Source organism: Ranitomeya variabilis, chromosome 8, assembly GCF_051348905.1.
Source record: "Ranitomeya variabilis isolate aRanVar5 chromosome 8, aRanVar5.hap1, whole genome shotgun sequence".
NCBI classification, from domain to species: domain Eukaryota; kingdom Metazoa; phylum Chordata; class Amphibia; order Anura; family Dendrobatidae; genus Ranitomeya; species Ranitomeya variabilis.
In genome coordinates, this window is record NC_135239.1 from 64105661 (window position 1) to 64128887 (window position 23227).

Below are 23227 nucleotides of genomic sequence, written 5' to 3' on the forward strand. Positions count from 1 at the left end.
TCCATGGTTGCGAGAATGCATCTATTCCCTGCGCCCCATCCGTGCGATAGAGGGAGAAGAATGTCTCCACCTTCGCATTTTGTTTGTTGGCAAACAGGTCCACCTCTGGAGTTCCCCATCTCGAGGTTAGGGACATGAACGCTGTTTGGTTGAGACACCACTCTCCTGGATTATGTCTTTCCGGCTGAGGAAGTCCACTTGAGTATTGTCTAACCCTCTTAGATGTACCGCCGTGACCGACAGAAGGTTTTTCTCTGCCCAGAAAAAAATTCTTGCTGCTATTTCCTTCAGACCGGCATACTTCATTCCTCCCTGGTGTCGCAGTTAGGCCACTGTGGTCATGTTGTCCGAGTAGATACGAACATGGTGATTTTGGATCAGCGCAGATGACGCTTTTAGGGCTTCTTCCACAGCTTTTAGTTCTCTTAGGTTCGAGGAACTGCTGCTGATGCTTGATGCCCATCGTCCCTGAAAGTGGTAACCGCCTACCACTGCACCCCAACCTCGTCTGCTGGCATCTGAGCAGAGTGTCTTCAGGGGAAGCTGATCCCAGCTGACCCCCCTCTGAAGATTTTGATAATCTAACCACCACCTCAGGGCGTATTACTTGGCCGGGGAGAAAAATTCTTTGAGTTAATGAAATCTGTCGTTCCCTGGAATGTAGAAGCACATAGGTTTGAAGGGTTCGCGTGTGAGCCTGAGCCCAGGAAACTGCTTGTATGCATGCGGTCAGGGATCCTAGAACGGACATTGATTCCCTGAGGGTCGGTGCTCGCTGGTCCTTGAATCTGGTTATTTTGCGGACAAGGCCGATCTGACGATCCTTTGGTAGAATTGATGTCCTTTCTTTCGAGTCCAGGAGAACCCTTAGAAACTTCCTCCTTGTGGAGGGATGGATCTCTGTTTTTCTAGATTCAGGATCCAGCCTAGGAACCATAATATCTCCAGGGTCTTTGTTACGTCTGCCTCCAGACGGGGGGTAGATGGTGCCATGATGAGAAAGTCGTCCAAATATGGGACAATGCATATTCCCTGGCGACGGATGAAGATCATTACTTCCGCCATAATTTTTGTAAAAACCCGTGGAGCCGAAGAGATGCCAAAGGGTAGGACGTTGAATTGGAAATGTTTGATTTGCTGCTCCTGAGAGACTGCAAATCTGGGGAATTTCTTGTGTCCTGCATGGATTGGTACATGGTAGTACGCATCCCCTCAGATCCACTGTCGCCATTACCCAATCCTGCCCAATGAGGGGGTTCACCGACCTGATTGTTTCCATTTTGAATCTCCTGTACCGGACTGATTCGTTTAAAGGTTTCAGGTTTATGATGATCCTGTTTTTCCCGGACGGTTTTGTTACCAGAAAGAGACGAGAATAGTGGCCACATCCTTCCTCCCGTTTTGGCACCTGCGAGATCACATTTGATTGGAGTAGACTTTGTAGATCTTTTAACAAGGAGTTTTGGAGGTGTGGGGTTTGTAGGGAGGTTATCTCAAGCATTGTGGGGCAGGTCTCTCGAATTCTATTTTTAGTCCATCTCGTATGGTACGAAGGACCCACTGATTTGCGGAGAAGGACTGCCACTGGGTGAAAAAGAGTGAGAGTCGACCCCCAACCGGAGCACCGTTATTGTTTATCTGGGGTCTGAGGGACAAGGAGTCTAAGATCTCCTCTCTTGGGGTGCCCTGTGTTAAATGATCCTCAAGTTTGCGTAACCAGATGAACAGAGATCTGGCCACGCATGTGGAGGCTATGTTTGTCTTTAATAAATTTGTGGAGGTGTCCCAGGACTTTCTCAACAAGCTCTCTATCTTTCGCTCCATTGGATTCTTGAGCTGGGAAGAGTCTTCAAAGGGAAGGGCTGTTTGTTTAGTTACCCTGGACACTTGAACATCCACTTTTGGGGTCTCCCATAAGGAGTTATCTCCGTCCAAGGGAAAACGTTTTTTTTTGTTCTGAGGGGATACTAAGACCTTTTTCAGGGAGGCCCCATTCGTGTAGAATTAGATTCTGTATATTTTTATGTACAGGAAAACCTTTTTCATCTTTGGGCTTTAGACCCTCAAACATCTCATCCTGTACCGTAAGCTTAATTTCCTCATCCTCCACCCCCATGGTGCCTCTTACTATACTGACTAGGTCACCCGTATCCTCAGAAGTAATATTTCTTGTTCTCTGACTTAGGGGTGGTGGTGGAAGTGGAGCCCTCATTCTCCCAAACGTCCCCAGAACCCGAGGATTGAATTTCACCAGAGTCTGAGTCTACTGGGGCTGTTTTCCTCTTCTTAGGAACAAGTGGTTGAGGCACCCGGATCTGGGAGAGGGTAGCCATGGAAGACTGGACCTCTTGTTTAATGAGGGATCTTATGCTATCCAGAAGAGAGGGCTGCTCAGTGCGTAGGACCTCATCTGTACAAGACTGGCAGAGCTTTTTCCCATATGTAGATGGGAGTCTGGCTGCACACACTTTACACTTGCGGCTTGTCCTTCTAGGGTCAGAGCCCTTTTCTCCCTATAAGAGAGAAAAAGGGTTCACTAATCCGCTTGTAGCATGTATACAGGATAGCCGGGGCCAGCATCTGATACTTACAGTAGGAGGGGGGTATGCTGGGTTCTGCAGAAGCAGAGCAAAGGGGTTTGTCACCGTCCATAGTCAGCGTCAGACAAGCCTTACCTGGTGTCTCCCCCACCCGGATCTTTAAAGGGGATCATGGGTCAGCATCATCTGTTCTCCTCCTCCAATCCTGGCCCAATTGAGCAGAATCCTTCCCGGGAAGGCCCGGTAATATTGCCCGCTGAAAAAACGCCGGCCGGCGCGCATGCGGTCCACGTGGAACGCACAGGAAGAGACCGGAAGTGACGCACATCCCACCGGAAGTGAGGCGCCAGAGCCGAGGCGCGCGCCACCCTCCCCTAGTGCGCCCCGACAGCACCGGAAAGCAGCAAGGGAGGAGGAAACCGGGGGGCTACCGGAGGTCCCCAGCATGCACGTCACCGACCTGCTTTACCCCCGGAGGGGACACAGGAGAGGCGGTGAAGGTCCTGCCGAGGCTAGGAGACGGGAGCAGCACCGGAGGAGAGACGAAGCCCCCGACTTCGGGCTGCCCGACTTGAAAAGGTAGTTTGTGGAGCTCCAGTCGCCGGCCACGGCAGCCCCTTCATGCCCCATAGGGAACAGGAAAACACTGGTGGTTGCAGGGAGGGGTATTTAACCTCTTTGTGTTCCTGTCCCCTATTAGGGCGGGGAAGACAACCTCCGAAGTGGCTGTCGTGGAAGGTGACTAGAGAAATATGAGATTGCACCTGGACCAATGTTATGTCAGATTTTAAACCTCGGAAAGTCTAAGAGGGGCGAGAAAAAAAAAAAAAAAAACCATGCCAGAGTTTGAGCAGATATTCATATTGCACTCAGCCATGCAAGTCAATGAGTCCACGGAAACCATCGGGCTGCACTCTAATGACTGCAGATGGATTTCTGCACACTGACAGAATGGAGACATTTTATCCCCCACCTGCATCTTCTCAGGGAGAATCAGATCACACCATGCAAATGACACTATGATCAGAGTTTGGCCAAATTATCTGAGGACGAGAGAATCTACAGTCATCTGCATGAGCCCTTAAGACTGTTATGAAGCATCAAGCAAAGACCGTGATGTACGGCGTGGCCGTGGGTTTTCTGACCCAAGCTTGACAGCATAATAGTGATGACCGAACGTGTTCCTCTAACGTGTTATCCGAGCATGATCAGGTGCCGAGGTCTTTGGCGTGCCTGGAAAACATGTTCACAACCTCACGGCTGCATGTCTCACTGCTGTTCGACAACCACAACACATGTAGGGATTGTCTGTTAGCTGCAAAACATGCAGGGATTACCTAAAAGCCGCGAGACATGCAGCAACATGGACTGAACATATATTTTCTGAGCACATGAAGACAGTCTGTTAGCACCTGAGCACGCTCGGATAACACGTTAGATGAGCACGTTCGCTCATCACTACATAAGCAGCCTCACAGTCCAAGTACAGACCGGAAAATACATTGCGAAACGATCCTTTACTTATGGTGGAAGCTTCTTCCCCAGGCCTATAAAAGTGCTTGGACTACAATTTGTACATTAACTTTTAAGTAGAAATTAGTTTAATTTTATGTACTCAAATGTGCAGCTTCAAATTTACATCCATTTTTGGTTGCTGAGGACATTTTGGGTGTTATTTTTCCAATGTTCTTCGAGAGAGAATGCCGGGGAGGAGAAACACTTAGAGATTTCCGGGCTTCTACTTCTTGCATTGCCAAGTGAAAAATGAACCGCACTCAAATGCAACCTGAAATACATCAGTGTTTTTATATCTACTAGTGATGAGCAAATATACTCGTTACTCGAGATTTCCCGAGCATTTTTCCTCCGAGTATTTTTTAGTGCTCAGAGATTTAGTTTTCTTCGCCGCAGCTGGATGATTTACAGCTACTAGCCAGCTTGATTACATGTGGGGATTCCCTAGCAACCAGGCAACCCCCACATGTACTCCGTCTGGCTAATAGCTGTAAATCATTCAGCTGAGGCGATGAAACACGGGTATTACATACCTGGTAATGTGTTTTTTCATGAGACATGACGGCACCACGAGAGAGGGGATCCGCCCATCAAGAACAGGAAACCTTCAAGATAAAAGGGGCGGCTCCTCTCTCCACATCAGTTGTTTACAGAGTACGAGAGGAACTCCGCTGGTTAGTGTACACATAAATAATACATCCTATACGGTTCTATTCACCGATACCCCAGGGAGTGTGTAATACAAATAATGCTAATAATGCACCCAACTAATGACGTGATCAAAAGGGTGGGAATATAAGGGTGCCGTCATGTCTCATGAAAAAACACATTACCAGGTATGTAATACCCGTGTTTTTCCATGATACATGACGGCACCACGAGAGAGTTACAGAGATTTGTATTCTCTTTAGGGAGGGATCACTGCTTGTAACACTCTTCTCCCAAATGTGAGATCAGAGGTAGCAGATAGGTCTAGCCTATAGTGTTTAAAGAATGTAGACGGAGAGGACCAAGTGGCCGCCTTACAGATTTGGTCGATGGTAGCATCTGCTCTCTCCGCCCACGATGTCGCCATGGCCCTCGTGGAGTGGGCTTTCAGACCCTGTGGAACAACCCTGCCTGCACTACTATACGCTAGAATAATGGCCTCTCTCACCCATCTAGCTATAGTCTGTTTTGAGGCTTTAAGGCCCTTCCTTGACCCCTGGAACGAAACAAAGCCCTCTGCTTCCTCCAGGATTTTGTCACCTCTAGATACTGTAGGATACATCTCCTAACGTCTAGGCAATGGAGTCTCTCCTCTTTTTTGTTACTGGGATTGGGACAGAAAGAGGGTAGGGTTATGTCCTGAGCCCTATGAAATCTCGATACCACTTTGGGGAGATATGCCGAATCTAATTTTAATACAACCCTATCGTCCATGATTTGTGTGTAAGGGGGGTCAGCTGACAATGCGTGTAAATCCCCCACCCTACGGGCCGATGTAAGGGCCACTAACAAAGCTGTTTTTAATGTTAGTATTTTATCAGAAGTTGTATTTAACGGCTCAAAGGGGCTTTCCGTCAGGGCTGTTAACACTAGATTTAGATCCCATGGTGGAGGAGTAGGAGATGGAACAGAGTCAGCTCTACTACAGGCTCGGACAAACCTCACCACCCACCTATTACTTGCCAGGTCACAGTTAAATAGGGCTGCTAAGGCTGAAATGTGTACTTTGAGGGTGCTAACAGCTAACCCCAGATCTAAGCCCTTCTGCAGGAACTCCAGTATTGCCACTATTGGGACCTCCCCTTCCCGTATTGGCCCTGAGTTGGAGAGGAATTTCTTCCATATTCTCCCATAGATCTTGGTCGTTACTGGTTTTCTGCTGCTGAGCAAGGTGGATATTAACCCAGCTGAGAACCCTTCTTTAGTAACGACCGCTCAAAAGCCAGGCTGTCAAATGAAGCCCGGAGTTCTGCGGGTGGTTGAAGGGACCCTGAGTTAGAAGGTCCTGGTCTTCCGGGAGAACCCATGGGTCCGTCACTGACATCACTCTCAGCCAGTAAAACCACGGTCTTTTCGGCCAGAAGGGAGCTATGACAATTACCCTGGCCTTGTCCTCCCTGATCTTCCTCAGAACCATTAGGATTAGACATATCGGTGGGAAGGCATACAGGAGTCCTGACGTCCATTCTATGCTGAAGGCGTCTACTGCCAACGGCCTGTCTGCTGGGTTCAGGGAGCAGAACTTTTGGACTTTCTTGTTGACTTTTGAGGCAAAGAGGTCTACCTTGGGTTTTCCCCACATGTGCACTATCCGTTGAAAAACGGACTTTTTTAGGGACCATTCTCCTTGCCTCAAGTGGTTCCTGCTTAAAAAGTCTGCCTTTATGTTGTCCACGCCTCGGATATGCAGGGCCGATAATGACAGGAAGTGCCTTTCGGCTAGAGACATGAGTCTTGTGGTTACGTGCATCAGAGCCCGAGAGCGGGTGCCTCCCTGGTGGTTCACGTATGCGACCGCTGTTCGGTTGTCCGATAGGACTCTCACATGATGCCCTGCCAAGTGAGGAAGTAATCTCTCTAGCGCCTTTTCTATTGCTAGGAGCTCCCACTCGTTTGAGGATAGATCTTTCTCCTCTTGAGCCCAGGGGTCTTGGACCCATAGTGTGTCTGAGTGGGCTCCCCACCCCCACGGACTGGCGTCTGTTGTGATCACCTTGGAGGCTGTGAATGTCCAGGGAACTCCTCTCGGGGATGACTATCTGTAACCACCATCTGAGAGATTGGAGCACAGAGAGTGGGAGAGTGAGCTTCTGCTCTAACTGCCCCTGAAGTTCCCGGTCGTTCTGCAGCACACACCATTGCAGTTCTCTTGCATGGAACTGGGCCCATTTTACTGCCGGTATGCAGGAGGTTAGGGATCCTAACACCGACATGGCCCTTCTTAAAGTCATTTCCGTTTTTTTTTTAAAATGGCTATAATCATCTGTTTGATTTTTTCCTCTTTTTCTTCTGGGAGGCGACACTCATAGTAACATAGTAACATAGTAACATAGTTAGTAAGGCCGAAAAAAGACATTTGTCCATCCAGTTCAGCCTATATTCCATCATAATAAATCCCCCGATCTACGTCCTTCTACAGAACCTAATAATTGTATGATACAATATTGTTCTGCTCCAGGAAGACATCCAGGCCTCTCTTGAACCCCTCGACTGAGTTCGCCATCACCACCTCCTCAGGCAAACAATTCCAGATTCTCACTGCCCTAACAGTAAAGAATCCTCTTCTATGTTGGTGGAAAAACCTTCTCTCCTCCAGACGCAAAGAATGCCCCCTTGTGCCCGTCACCTTCCTTGGTATAAACAGATCCTCAGCGAGATATTTGTATTGTCCCCTTATATACTTATACATGGTTATTAGATCGCCCCTCAGTCGTCTTTTTTCTAGACTAAATAATCCTAATTTCGCTAATCTATCTGGGTATTGTAGTTCTCCCATCCCCTTTATTAATTTTGTTGCCCTCCTTTGTACTCTCTCTAGTTCCATTATATCCTTCCTGAGCACCGGTGCCCAAAACTGGACACAGTACTCCATGTGCGGTCTAACTAGGGATTTGTACAGAGGCAGTATAATGCTCTCATCATGTGTATCCAGACCTCTTTTAATGCACCCCATGATCCTGTTTGCCTTGGCAGCTGCTGCCTGGCACTGGCTGCTCCAGGTAAGTTTATCATTAACTAGGATCCCCAAGTCCTTCTCCATGTCAGATTTACCCAGTGGTTTCCCGTTCAGTGTGTAATGGTGATATTGATTCCTTCTTCCCATGTGTATAACCTTACATTTATCATTGTTAAACCTCATCTGCCACCTTTCAGCCCAAGTTTCCAACTTATCCAGATCCATCTGTAGCAGAATACTATCTTCTCTTGTATTAACTGCTTTACATAGTTTTGTATCATCTGCAAATATCAATATTTTACTGTGTAAACCTTCTACCAGATCATTAATGAATATGTTGAAGAGAACAGGTCCCAATACCGACCCCTGCGGTACCCCACTGGTCACAGCGACCCAGTTAGAGACTACACCATTTATAACCACCCTCTGCTTTCTATCACTAAGCCAGTTACTAACCCATTCACACACATTTTCCCCCAGACCAAGCATTCTCATTTTGTGTACCAACCTCTTGTGCGGCACGGTATCAAACGCTTTGGAAAAATCGAGATACACCACATCCAATGACTCACCGTGGTCCAGCCTATAGCTTACCTCTTCATAAAAACTGATTAGATTGGTTTGACAGGAGCGATTTCTCATAAACCCATGCTGATATGGAGTTAAACAGTTATTCTCATTGAGATAATCCAGAATAACATCCTTCAGAAACCCTTCAAATATTTTACCAACAGTAGAGGTTAGACTTACTGGCCTATAATTTAGAGGTTCACTTTTAGAGCCCTTTTTGAATATTGGCACCACATTAGCTATGCGCCAGTCCTGCGGAACAGACCCCGTCGCTATAGAATCCCTAAAAATAAGAAATAATGGTTTATCTATTACATTACTTAGTTCTCTTAGTACTCGTGGGTGTATGCCATCCGGACCCGGAGATTTATCTATTTTAATCTTATTTAGCCGGTTTCGCACCTCTTCTTGGGTTAGATTGGTGACCCTTAATATAGGGTTTTCATTGTTTCTTGGGATTTCACCTAGCATTTCATTTTCCACCGTGAATACCGTGGAGAAGAAGGTGTTTAATATGTTAGCCTTTTCCTCGTCATCTACAACCATTCTTTCCTCACTATTTTTTAAGGGGCCTACATTTTCAGTTTTTATTCTTTTACTATTGATATAGTTGAAGAACAGTTTGGGATTAGTTTTACTCTCCTTAGCAATGTGCTTCTCGGTTTCCTTTTTGGCAGCTTTAATTAGTTTTTTAGATAAATTATTTTTCTCCCTATAGTTTTTTAGAGCTTCAGTGGTGCCATCCTGCTTTAGTAGTGCAAATGCTTTCTTTTTACTGTTAATTGCCTGTCTTACTTCTTTGTTTAGCCACATTGGGTTTTTCCTGTGCCACGGAGTCTATCGTTATCCCCAGGAAATTCTGGACCATAGCTGGCTCTAGCTTGGACTTCTTGAGATTTAGTTGCCATCCCAGTGTCTGAAGAGTATCCATCACTATCCTGACCTGTTCCTGACAGTGAGAAAAGTTCTTCCCCACTATCAGGAAGTCGTCCAGGTAGGGTATTATCAGAGTGTCTTTTTCCCTGAGATGTGCCGCGACCTCTGCTATCAGCTTTGTGAATACCCATGGGGCTGTTGCTATCCCAAAGGGCAGAGCCCTGTACTGGAGGTGACGCAGCTGGGACCCCATCTGGACTGCCACTCTGAGAAACCGACGATCTTGTTGTCTGATTGGGACGTGATAATAAGCGTCCTTGAGGTCGAGGACGGACATGTAACACAGGGGATAGAGAAGTTTCACTGCTGATTTTATGGTCTCCATCTTGAATGATGGTATTACAAGAAATTTGTTGAGGCCTTTTAGGTTTATTATTGTCCTCCAGGAGTTGACTGGTATTTTTATGAGAAAAAGAGGGGAATAAAATCCTTCCCTTCTTTCCTCTATAGGAACTTCTTCCAAGACGTGTTTGTCTAGGAGTGATGTTACTTCTCCTTCCAGACTGTCTTGTTTCTCCTGAGAGGACTGTACCGGGGTCTGCATATACCTTCTTGGAGGCCAGTGGTGGAATTTTAGTTTTAGGCCTGATCCTACGATCTGCCGGATCCATATGCTGGATGAGATCCTCTCCCAGGCTGGAAGGAAGTGAGAGAGCCTTCCTCCCACCTGAGAAGGACCATCACTGGGAGGGTTTTTTGGTGTCTCTGGGGGACTTGCCGAAATAGAAGCCTTTTCCTCCCCTGGGTCGCTTGTCCAGGTTGCTCCTGTCTCGGTCTCTGTACTGCTGCCTCCGGAATTTTTGACCTCTCCGAAAGGAGCGACAAAAGGGCTGAAATGGCTTTCTCCAATACCTCGTCTAAAGCCGGTCCGAAGAGGAAGTTCCCCTCACAAGGCAAAGAGCAGAGCTTCATCTTCGCCTGAGTATCTCCTGGCCAGCATTTAAGCCATACGGCACGGCGTCCTGTGTTGGCCAACGCTGCTGATTTTGCTGCCAGCCTAGCCGAGTCCGCTGATGCTTCAGCTAGAAACACCGCCGCTGCTTTCATAGTTGGTATTGCCTCCAGGATAGTTTCCCTGGGAACTTTTTTCTCTACCTGTTCCTCCAGGTTGTCTATCCAGATTTTAAGGGATCTGGCTACACAAGTGGCCGCGATGGCTGGCCTTAGTGCTCCTGCTCAGGCTTCCCAAGCTGTCTTCAGGGAACTGTCCACCTTCCTATCCAGAGGTTCTTTTAGAGAACCTAGGTCCTCGAATGGCAGGGAGGATTTCCTGGCTACTTTGGAGACCGCCACATCAATTTTTGGGGATCTGTCCCAAGATGAGGACGCCTCCTCTTCAAAAGGGTACCTTCTTTTTAGGGAGGTGGTTAACTGGGACCTTTTTTCTGGCTTTTGCCATTCCCTTTTAATCAGATCTAGAATTTGTTCATTAACAGGGAATGACCTCCGTTTTTTCTTTTGTAGGCCACTGAACATAAGTTCCTGGGCTGTCTTTTTGGCCTTCTCATCTACCAGCCCCATGGTAGAGCGAACAGCTTTAATAAGCCTATCCGTAGCCTCTGCTGGAAAGATGTCTTCCTCCTCTGAGCTACTATCAGAGCAGCGGGCTGTATCTGAATCCTGCTCTGACCCCGAGGAATCTCTTTGGGATCCTACTGAAGGGCTGGATCTGTCCCTAGATCTGGCATCTGTGTCAGGTGTCTGCAATGCTTTTACGGACTTCGAGACCTCGGTCTGGATCAGTGATCTTAGGTTGTCCGTAAAGGAGGGTGTTTCCTCCGCCACCATCCTGTTGATACACTTCTGACACAGTCTTTTACCCCAAGATGTCTTTAAGGGCTTTTTACATAAGGGGCACTCCTTATTCTTAGTTTTTCCACTACACTTTTTGGGGACCTCCTATACTCCACCCCGCAATGTATGTAAGAAAAGAGGGGAGAGACGGAGATAAGAGAAGAGAAAAGAACAGACATTAGCGTGCTGGACTTTCTCGCAGATCACTCACCACTCGGACGCTTTCAAAGTACGGGTACCGGATCCGGAGGTTGGCTGGATTTCTCCGTGTCTCTCCCTGAGACTAGGGACCCCTCCTTGGCACGGCGATCCGTCCGTACGCAGTCCGAGTGGCTTCTGCTGCTGCCATGGCGGGACTGGCTCTTTTCGCTTGAGCGAGACCGCCTCTCCTGTATCTCTTGCTGTGGCATCAAATGCTCTGGTGAAAGACTCTCCATCATACACACTAACACTTAGCAAGAGTAGTCACCTTCAACCTGGCCTGGTTTTAGTGACACAGGGCAGCGTTTCTGGCTTGCTTAAATAGATTCACCCTTTTTTTTTTTTAATGAATCACCTGGTTGATCCTGCCTTACTGGCTGCTTCAGTGATCAGGTGTATAATCGCACCTGTCCTGAATGATTACCTGGTTGATCGTGCCTGCACCACTTCCGGTGCTTCTATGTGCAATCAATCACCTGGTTGATCCTGCAGTCGCTAGCGCAACGCCTGCGCTGTATAATCATGCCAGCGCGCACCCGGCAACCACTTCCGGTGCGTGCTTTTTAATCCACCATTTACCTGGTTGATCCTGCCTCTGGCAGAGCCCTGCGCGCGCACCCGGACTTACTTCCGGTGCGCACCACATCTTTCAGTCCCCCTGCTGCTTAGCACCTCTATAATGTTCCGAGTGCTGCCGCCGGGTACTGTGCGCATGCGCGTACCTGCCATTTCCGGGTACCTGACGCCAACTGAGCAGGAGCTTTCAGCGCCGGAAAATGTCCACGCCACGGACCCCAGGAGCCAGATGCACAGCACTCACCCCCAACAAGCAGATGTTTCTCAGCGGACACCGCTCCAAAACCGCTCCTCTGTACAGGTACCGACCAGGGAGGAGGGGAGTAAGGGGGGAGACCTGCTTTTTTACGCTCAACAGGGAGGGCCCCAAACCCCACCGAGGAGCTTACCTAGCCCAGGCACCGATGTGCCTCACGGGCTGCATGGCCACCTTTGGTCAACAGGGGGGGCACCATAAGGTGACCCCCGTGGACAGGCAGGATTTTTACTCGACAGGGGGGAGAGCGCACCTGCGGCCCCCGTGGAGAATCTTCACCCGGGCGTTCACCTCGCGGGCTGTGGCCATGCTTCGCTCAGGGGGGGCATGGTATACATTGACCCCCGAGGCGACTACTGGTACCTGGTGACGGGTGCAGCAGACCAGCGCCGGCATCCTCTTCAATCTTCAGACGTCATCCATCTTCATCAGACATCTTCCATCTTGAGGGTTCCCCGTCAAGGACAGGAAACCAACTGATGTGGAGAGAGGAGCCGCCCCTTTTATCCTGAAGGTTTCCTGTCCTTGATGGGCGGATCCCCTCTCTCGTGGTGCCGTCATGTATGATGGAAAAAACTAAATCTCCAAGCACTAAAAAATACTCAGAGGACACCTGACCGTGCTCGAGAAATCTCGAGTAATGAGTATATTTGCTCATCACTAGTATCTACCCATTCCCGAGACTGGGCGAGTTGGGGACCACAAGTTGTACCAAACATGGACATGTTTCAGCAATTCATTTTGCAGACGTTTGGTCTGGGAAAGGTAGAAAAATTACAACCAAAAATACATGAAACACAGGTGTGGGTATGGGGGTCTAACAAATTAGACTTGCAACTACAAGATGCATGTGTAATGAAGAGGAGAATTTATTCCATATTGCTCAGAGTGGTATCAGGATACCAGACCCCCCCAAATATCAAGTACAGTTGCATTATTTTACAATGTAGTGAGAAAGGCACTGTGTGGTTGGCATATGGCTGACGAGGGCTTCACATTCAGGGTTTTTTTTTGTGAGATGAAGGTCAAATGCAAGAACATCTAGTAGGTAATACAGAACAATAAGATCTGATATTTTTCTTCCAAAGAGCCAAGAGTTCTCCATCTCTCTTCATTATAAAGGATTGGATAATTTAAGATCTGGAATGCAATTTTTAAGCCACTTTAAAGATTTTGGAGCTCATCAAGAGGACAATCACAGAAGGTCAATTAGATTTTATCTGTAAAATAATGAGAAACTTCAGCAGAAGGAATCTTTTATTTTGGTTGTGCTGTATATCTCAGGTATTTCTTCCCAGAAGGTAGTTCTTTGGTGAAAACTCCACAGGTGAAGATCTTACTAGCTTCGGCCTCAGGAACATTTGGAGGAACCATAACTCTGTCGCCAGGCTGATAAAGGGAAAAGAAAATCGGATTAAAGCAGATTGCATAAAGGCGTTCTTTAAACAATGGCTTAGATTGCACAATATTGATTGTGGCTGTAGCTAGGATTTCTGTGCTAGGGTTGGAGAAATGCAGTGGAAACGTGGTTGAGATGTTAGAGAAATTAAAGTTGTACTATAAAGCGGATTTAAGCAATGCAAAAAAAGTTTTGCCACCACCCTATTCCCCACGGCTACCTCTACCCGGTATTAAGAGTACCACATTACAACAAGACTCTTTGGGGTTCAGTTCTTGACATCATTGTGCCGAAATACAACCATCAACTCACAAGAACCCACCATGTCCTATTATGGTGCTGTACTATCGGGTTATTATCAAGCATTGCCTTTATTACCTTCCAGTCTACAGGAGTTGCAACGTTGTGGTGGGCTGTTAGCTGAAGGGAGTCTATAACCCTCAAGATCTCATCAAAATTTCTACCGGTGGTTGCTGGATACAAGATTGACAGCTTCATTTTCTTATCTGGACCAATGACGAACACCTACAAGAAAAAAAGAAAAGCTTCAGTAGGTCATTATATACTGATCACATGCAATATGTGCAAAGTTAGATCTGTAGGCATGTCCCCAAGATATAGAGAAATACAGTGCAGCAATAAGTTAGGTTTTTGTGCTTACTACACCACTGCAATGACCTCCGGCCAATTACAAGTCACAGTGTGCAGCCTTTTGGCCTGGATTCTCTGCAGTTTCTCCACTTCTCTCACTGCTCCTTTAGTATTTGTACTATATTTATGAAATGCAACTTTTAACCAGATGTTGCATTTAATGGGGAAGGGGGGCGCGCCTTTCACTCTTGTCCACATCTGTAGTAAGGTATCTGGAGGAGTTTTATAAAGTTGCAAAAAAATGCACCAGGTTGAAAAGGATTTGTCTTGGTGCTAAAAAAGCAAAAACAAAACACTTTTATTAACTGAGATTTTGAGGAGTTTGATGAAGACAAAAAAAGTCAATTAATGCCATAAGGCAAATAAAAATAGGGAAACCTAATTTGATTGAAGTCACCTATGAGGAAATCAATACTCACACAACGAGCTGTCATCGGCATCCCATCGTTGTCCTTCTCATCAGGATCCAGCATACCCAGTTTTACAGCAAGGTCCCTTTTGGGGTCAGCAATTATGGGGAAGGGTAGGGTCTCTGTTGGCTCCTCACCGTTGTAAGAATTTATGTCCTGTATGGAACAAAACAGAACATGGAATAAAAATACCAAAGCTTCTGTCCATCGGTGGCAAGCTCAAGGTGACATAAATGAGCTTCCCATGCTGCCAGTGCTACAGAAGGACCACAAGTCATTACTGGTGCAAAAAGCTTCTTCAAAGAAAGCATAGCACACGTAAATGTAGCCGATGCACAAAATTATATGTACACATCAGAATAAATGGGCTGCAGAAGGGCAAGAACGCGCCACATGTTCACAAAGCTCAATAACAAGAAGAGGGAGACCGGCCGGCCACTAAGACATTCATGGTTGGCATCTAAGCATGTACTGTACAAGACTGGTAAGGAGCTTTGGCCACCACCCCAAGGGTGGCTTTCTGTCAACTCCCCACTTTCATCTTTCCGACTACTGTATGAGCTACAGTTTCCCAATCACAGGTTAAACCTGTTAAGCATTTACCTTGCTCCAGCCGAGATGATCTGGAACATTATCTATGGACAGGGCGATCATGCGGACATTTCGTTTCTTGAATTCCGGTGCCATCTTTACAGCCCGACCCAGCTCTGTGGTACATACTGGCGTATAGTCCCTCGGATGTGAGAAGAGAACACCCCATCTGAGAAATACAAGTAATGTTTCATATAAATTGGAGTCAACTATAATGCAGAATTATGTAGCTAGAAAAGACAAGTAAAAAGCATTAGTGGCTCAGCACCACTGACAGAACCCTTATCTTTAGAATAAGAGACAAATTAGTGATTTTGGGGGCTTTGACTGAGAACAAGGCCCTGTAGAGACCCATTTTTAATGGACCAGAGATGTGTATGCTCAATGCTTTCTATTCATTGTCTATGGGGCTGGCAGAAAAAGTACAGTGCTGGGCTATGTCCAACAATCCTTTAGGCAAGGTATGGGCACCTCTGCCCCATTCACAACAGGGCACAATAGAGGATCCAGAGCCCCGTTCTGGCTAGTGATCAATAAGTTCTCCCATCTTATAAATAGGTGGAATCCCAGGATGGCAAGTTATCCCCTGTGTGGCCACAGATTCCACGTCACCCTCTGCTCTTCTACAAGGGGTCCATGTACACGACAAGCTACAAGTTCGGATCCTGCATGATAGTCATTACAGACCCATAGGCATCTGCTGTACATAAAGGGCAAAAAAAGCCTATTGTCTTATACAACCCCTGTTACCGCATAGAAAAAAATCCAGTTGGATGGCTTGTCTGCATTTAGACTGTGTTCATGCTCATTTATGTCTGGTTTTACTTTATGAATATTCAGGGTGCACAGATCCTATGACTGCTTTGTAAGAGTATGGGGAGAACAGACCAAGATTCCTTGAGATGCCAAACCAAGATACTAAGCTTCAGCAATGCCTTTCAGCTCCGAGGGTAGGGGGTTCATCTCCTTTTGAAGACTGCTTGCTGCATAGCACATCGTTGTGGACTCTCACACTCCCAAGTGCAACAAAAATTGCAGTAAATCACATGGTCTTAGGGTTCGCTCACATCTGTGTATGAAATCAGGAAGTGCAATATTAAGAAAAAAAACACCGCAGAGCACACGGACCATGCTTGTTCCATGCGATTGTTACACACACATCTCACCGTCTCATAGGAAACGTGACATTTCATCAGCCGAGTACAGCAAATTCACAGCTTGAATAGTCAGAATAGATGGAAAGAGGTCATTGAGATATATAATTAGTGCATAAAGCTTACCGTGCATGTATTTAGCTAATAATTAAATATAAGAGTAATGGCTTTTTTAATTAACCAGCAGAGGCTAAGTCTGGGATGGGCGAAATAAACACGGAGCTATTAAGATCAGCTCACAACTGTCATCTTAGCCTTTACTGGTAATTACAAGGGGACCCCCCCTCAAAAAAAAAAAAAAAAATTATGAAGTGAGGTCCCCCCTATTTTTAATAACCAGCAAAGGCTAAGCAGCTGCAGGCTGATAATATGCTGGGAAGGGGCCATAGATATTTGTCCCCTCCCAGACTAACACCACCAGCCCTCAGCCGCCCCAGAAATAGCTCATCCATTAGATGCACCAATTCTGGCGCTTAGACTCGGCTCTTCCCGTTTGCCCTGGTACATTGGCAAGGAGGGTAATGGTTTTGGAGTTGATGTCAACTTTGTAATGTCAAAGACTAGAGCACAAGCACCCCGGCAGGATCCGATCCGTTTAAGTATGTAAAGTAAACTTGGCACTTGGATGTGAAAACAGCAGATATTTATTTGTGCAGGTAATCCAAAACAATATGTTTCATTCCTAATAAGAAACCCGATTGACCTGGTAAAATGAAGTCAGAAGTAACAGCGCAGTGCAGCTGCTTATTGCCCCCTTCCCAGAGTATTAAGACCAGCTCTCAGCTGTCTGCTTTCCCTCAGCTGGTTAATAAAAATAAGTGGGACCCAATGCCATTTTCTTTTATTTGCTAAATACAAGTACAGAAAAATACACACGCAAAGCACTGATTATATATTTATATCTGTATATAAGATTGTTTTAGTAGTTAGAGCAATAGCTTGAAATGACAAATACTGCACATTAAAACACATTGCATACTCATGCTAGGTGAGGGGGAAAAAAAGCACACTCGCGTACCACTTGCATGGCATACGGATGCTGGGTGAGGGGGAAAAAAAAAATGCCCGATACTCCTTTTGTGGCTGAGAATCTCAGCTACTATAGATACGCAGATGTGAGTGTACCCTTAAGTATGGCGCCCATAGGAGGCACCATATTCTCTCGAGCTTCCAGGTGAGGAGGACTTTGAAATGGGACACATGTAGAAACATGCCACCGAGTGCCCAAATCTTACATATTGCAAATTCACGGTTATGTAATCGCTCCATATTTTAATACAGCAGAGGAGGGTGAGGAGCAGCAGACAGGTCTGACATGGTGGGAAAAAGCACAGGACCGGGCTTGGCAGCAAATGTCAGGGGGCAGTCTACCAGATATAACAGGCATTAGATGTGCGCAGTGTGCACAGAGGCAGCCAAAGGTGACAGGATTAGCAGACAATGTCTATAGCCCCCAGTGCCCGGGATGTGCAGGGTGGAGCTCTGCAAGAGAAACTGACTCCTGCTAACCATTATTGAAGGGAAGCGCTGGGTTATGGCTGCCTGCTCTTATTCAGAGTTACGTAAAAACAAAGAGTTGAAAAGCCTGAATGTATTTTTTATCCACTTCAGGCTTTCAAAATGCCAAATGGAAACTGATCTGTCAATTTTTCAGGCATTTTCCAGTACGAAACCACTACATACTTTACCATAGAAGTCAGTGTGCAAACTACAAAAATGGTACAGATGCCTGGGAGTTATTATTTTGAACGTTTTGTAAGAGTTTTAGGGATTATTGCCTCACAAAAGGTTAACATTTAATTCATTGCTTATACTGAAATTATCAGCAGGTTTTTGAAGTGTAATCCAACAGCAGCATGATATAAAGACAGAGACCCTGATTCCAGCAATGTGTCACTTTCCGGGCTGCTTTCTGAAATTTTGATAGAAACCCTGTTTTCTCTCCTATACGTGTTAACACCCCTGATTGCTGTCAATCTGCCAATCAGGAGTAGGGGTGAGATTAATAGATCACCTGGACTGACACCACAACCCTAGTCCTGCAGTGATCATCTCCTGCTGATAAAACACTGATAGTATCGAAACTACAGTAAGCTGCTAAGCAAGCGACATGCCTGAAACCAGGATCTCTGCCCTTACATCATGCTGCTCTATGATAACATAGCAAAACCCTGGTGACAGATTCCCTTTAACGCCTAAGGGGAAAAAACCCTTAGGAAACTTGCTATTAAAAACTGTTCATGTACCCTAGAGAGAGACAGTATAAAAAAAAAAAATACAACTAAAACTATTCCCAGGATTTCTCAGGCTGCAGGTTCATTTTCAAGCCCCTGAAGCATCCTGCAGAAAATTAAGGCTGCAACCTAGGAGAGGATTCACATTAGACTGAAGCCTGCATTTATATGGGTAGGAAGGATTCTGATGCAAGTAAAGCTGCCATGGACTGATGGGTGGAGTTACGGTTTAATTACAGCATGGTCCTACCTACCCATAAATGCAGGCTTCAGCCTAAGATTCACATTAGATAGGTTCCCAGCAAAAGGAGATCACCTTGTCTTGGCTGCTGGGCATGAACTGGCTAAGTTATGTGCCAAGAATCTCATTTTTTTCCCATTACCTAGAGCAGCAATTTATTTGTTATGAATAGAGATGGCTACTCTTAGTTTACACCTGTACACAGCAGTTCTGTTTGGAGGGATGGTCAGTCTTGTTTTTTTTGCAGAAAACAATGGCCAATCTCTTGCTGGGACCCGGTGATTGTCACAATGGGAGTCCTGAGTGTATAGAGGAGATTGTGTGCGGATTCTGAACATGTTTGGGAGCAGCAGCACAACTGAATATTTTCCCAATTGCACAGAATATTTCAGATACTTGAACTATCAAATCCCCCTTCCCCCTCCACCCCACACACACATATTGCACATTTACCACTGTACGGGTGCGTGTTAATATTTAACCTCGGCTTCCTGCCAGAAATGCAGATTCATATAAGCGCTGCTGCACACTGGAGGACCATGAACCGAGGAGAAGCCGAACCCTTCCCATGGTAAAAGGTCGTTGATTTAGGAGTAGAAACATTCTGCCCTCCCACAGACGTGACTTGCGGCACCCCTCCCCCATACAGTTTTGGAAAAAACTGAATACACATTTCCTGAGAATCATCACTATTCTGCAAGACTGGAACTTAAAGTAAACCTCTAATTGAAAGACTGACACCTGTTCTGTATTTCGGAGGCACTCCTGGTTTCAGCATGCAAATACTGTTGTGTGTGCACTAGCAGCATACACAATCCGCACCAGACAGGGTTAAACATTTAATCACAATTTCACAGTGAGGAGCCTTTTCAGTCATTTATCAATACTTCCTGGGCTGAGTTATAACTTCATTTTATACACATGCCAAGCGGGAGGGGTTTTGTGTTTTTAGACCACTTAAAGGGAACCTGTCACCCCCCCTCTGGAGTTTGTAACTAAAAGAGCCATCTTGTGCAGCACTAATGCTACATTCTGACAAGGTGGCTCTTTTAGTTGTGGTCCCTTTCAATGCTAAAATAATCGTTTTTATAATTTGTCCCTGATACCTCGAATTAGACCTGGGGGCATGTCTTTTCACCCGAACACAAACGCCTCCCTCCCAGCCATCACTCAATACTCTGTGCGCCGCCTCCTCTGCTTTCATTAACGTCCCACTGGGGCTCCCAGATGTACCGCCATGTCAGTGACCATTGCCGTGCGTCCCTCACTTCCCAGACGACCTTCCGTGGTCGGAGCAGCAGCCGCAACAGCGACCACTTTGAGGAAGTCAGTCGCCCGTGTGTTCTGCTGTGGCCTCAGCGCCTGCGCTGTAAGTTCGAAGGGCAGCGCAAACTGTGCATGCCCGAAAAAAAACAACTTACAGCGTGTGTATCCAGTGTACACAGGCAGACTGCAGTCAGCGTGCACTGAGCGACCGCTGTGCATGGGCTGCCATGGCTCTCAGCTGCACAAATCTGGATTACACAGGATGCTATACCACCGAGGATAATGATCTTTAGCGCTGCACAAAATATAATTTCACCCAACGAACTAATGCTTTGCTCGTCCATCAGCAGCCTGCTTACAGCGAAAGGTTATATTGAAACGTGTTTTTAAGAACGCTACATCACAACCAGCCAGTGTAAATGCGGCTTAAGAAGAGCGCGGCAGTCCCCCGTAAACTACTCTCCACAGAGGGCGGCAGTCCCTCATAAACTACTCTCCACAGAGGGCGGCAGTCCCCCGTAAACTACTCTCCACAGAGGGCGGCAGTCCCCCGTAAACTACTCTCCACAGAGGGCGGCAGTCCCCCGTAAACTACTCTCCACAGAGGGCGGCAGTCCCCCGTAAACTACTCTCCACAGAGGGCGGCAGTCCCCCGTAAACTACTCTCCACAGAGTGCAGTCTGATGAACATCCCCATAATAAACACACGATAGATTCATTTTTTTAAAGCATTTTTTTGTGATTTTTTTTTATCCAAAAGAAAAAATTTGTAATGTATCCACCATGGTTTTTAATTTCCTGATAAAAAACGGTTTAAAAAAAAAAAAAATCTATATTCTAATATTGATATATTTGACACCACATCTCTCCCACTCCTTGCAATCCAAACAAAGATATAAACCCCAATATAGCCCCAATGAATTAAACCCCTCCATGGATAAATAAATCTACTATATAATTGTCTAAGGGTCACTTCCGTCTTTCTGTCTGTCTGTCTTTCTGTCTGATTGTCTGAAGTCGCTGATTGGTCGTGGCCGTTTTGCTGCGACCAATCAGCGACGGGCACAGTCCGGCGGCAAAATAACCGCTCCTTACTCCCTGCAGTCAGTGCTCACAAAGGGTTAATGGCAGCGTTGACAGACCGTGTTATGCCGCGGTGTAACGCACTCAGTTAACACTGCTATTAACCCTGTGTGACCAACTTTTTACTATAGATGCTGCCTATGCGTGGCTGTGCAATATACTACGTGGCCGGGCTATATACTACGTGGCTGTTGGCTATATACTACGTGGCTGTGGGCTATATACTACGTGGCTGTGGTATATACTACATCGCTGTGCTATATACTATGTGGGCTGTTATATACTATGTGGGCTGTTATATACTATGTGGCTGTGCTATATACTATGTGGCTGTGCTATATACTATGTGGCTGTGCTATATACTATGTGGCTGTGCTATATACTATGTGGCTGTGCTATATACTATGTGGCTGTGCTATATACTATGTGGCTGTGCTATATACTATGTGGCTGTGCTATATACTATGTGGCTGTGCTATATACTATGTGGCTGTGCTATATACTATGTGGCTGTGCTATATACTATGTGGCTGTGCTATATACTATGTGGCTGTGCTATATACTATGTGGCTGTGCTATATACTATGTGGCTGTGCTATATACTATGTGGCTGTGCTATATACTATGTGGCTGTGCTATATACTATGTGGCTGTGCTATATACTATGTGGCTGTGCTATATACTATGTGGCTGTGCTATATACTATGTGGCAATTTGAACCACGCTTCGCTAATTAGTCGTGGCCGGCCGAATCCTGTGTGTAAGGCCTCTTTCACACTAGCGTCGTGCACTACACATCGCTATGCGTCGTTCTGTAGAAAAAACGCATCCTGCAAAATTGCTTGCAGGATGCGTTTTTTCTCCATAGACTTGAATTAACGACACAGTGCGACGGTTGCGTCGGACTGTCTGCACAAAAAAAACGTTACATGTAATTTTTTTTGTGCGTCGATAGCGTCTTTTCCGACCGCGCATGCGCGGCCGGAACTCCGCCCCCCCCGCACATCACAATGGGGCAGCGGATGCGATGTAAAACAGCATCCGCTGCCCCCGATGTGCGGTGCATTCACACTATGCATCGCTGTGCTGCAACGTCGCATAGCGACGTGCAGTGCACAACGCTAGTGTGAAAGTAGCCTAATTTATTTATGAAGTTTTCAGAATGCAACTACATACATATTCTAGAATACCCGATGCGTTAGAATCGGGCCACCATCTAGTATATAGATAAATATGATGAGAGCGGTGACAAGGCGCAGAACCCCCGCACCGCCCGGGGCCGTCACTCGCACTCACGCTGCAGACGATGGGGAAAAGGAGGAAATATAATACTGAAACATGAAAGTCCCGCAGCGGCAGGAGGTCAGAACCGGGCAGGGCCTCACACACAGGGCAGCGGGTGTTATCCGCCGCCATCAGCAGCCTGTCTAGAGATCACATGCTATAGAAGACATCCAGATCCCAGAACTACAAGTCCCAGCAAGCTCCCTCCGGGCAGGATCCTGTGCACCGCGCGGTTATATAACAGCCGGTTCTGACACTTACGAATCTCCTAGGAACTCATGGAACCGGATTTTGCCGATCGTTGTATCGGCCTCGAAGTCCGGGAAGACATCGCCGAGGAGCAGTCCGGGCATGGCGGTGACAGCAAGACACAGCGACTGACAGCACAGCCGAGAGCGAGCGCAGCGCTAATGGCAGGGGGCGGGGATGTAAAGGGGGCGGGGTTACACTAAGGGGCGGGGATTTGTGCTTAATAGACGGCACCAGTTAAAAGCCGGGCAGGCCTGTGTAGGGGTACTTATTATCTAATGGGCGGAGCAGTGACGTTGTGGGTGTGACTGAGGCGCAGGCGCAGTGTTGTGCGGGTAACTGCGTGCTGTAGCATAATCTCCTGTCCTCCGTGGTGGAGGACTCTGCACTGCAGCTCACGTTCCTCTAATGTCTTCTGACCACCACACTCATGAAGACAAGACTTCTGTCACAGCAAGCCATTATTTCCTCTGTAACACATACGCAGTTGATTACAGAGCACATTAACACTGCCGCCAATCACTGCACTCAGCAGCTAATGCCGTTTACATGGCTGAGCGCAGTGACTGACTGCAGCGGTGATATGCTCTGTAGTCTCAACTTCACAGAGTCG

At 46.7% G+C, this 23227-nt stretch overlaps 1 protein-coding gene across 1 annotated transcript; it reads right to left on the reverse strand.

Annotated features, from left to right (window-relative positions):
* Positions 1 to 12899: 12899 nt before the first annotated feature.
* On the reverse strand, positions 12900 to 22823 carry PRDX6 (peroxiredoxin 6). The gene is made up of 5 exons (XM_077276933.1): positions 22627 to 22823; positions 15116 to 15272; positions 14522 to 14668; positions 13830 to 13976; positions 12900 to 13441 (listed from the first exon to the last, which is right to left on the reverse strand). Exons 1-5 carry the CDS (start codon positions 22716 to 22718, stop codon positions 13310 to 13312), a joined length of 675 nt encoding a protein of 224 aa, XP_077133048.1. The 5' UTR covers positions 22719 to 22823; the 3' UTR covers positions 12900 to 13309.
* Positions 22824 to 23227: the final 404 nt, after the last annotated feature.

Bases quoted from the DNA above. Each gene is read 5' to 3' on its own strand.
- PRDX6 (XM_077276933.1), bottom strand. From the start codon at position 22,718: ATGCCCGGACTGCTCCTCGGCGATGTCTTCCCGGACTTCGAGGCCGAT. The intron at 15,273-22,626 runs GTAAGTGTCAGA...TGTATTTCTCAG, and splicing joins CATGAGTTCCTAGGAGATTC to ATGGGGTGTTCTCTTCTCAC. The intron at 14,669-15,115 runs GTAAATGCTTAA...TGTTCCATACAG, and splicing joins ATCATCTCGGCTGGAGCAAG to GACATAAATTCTTACAACGG.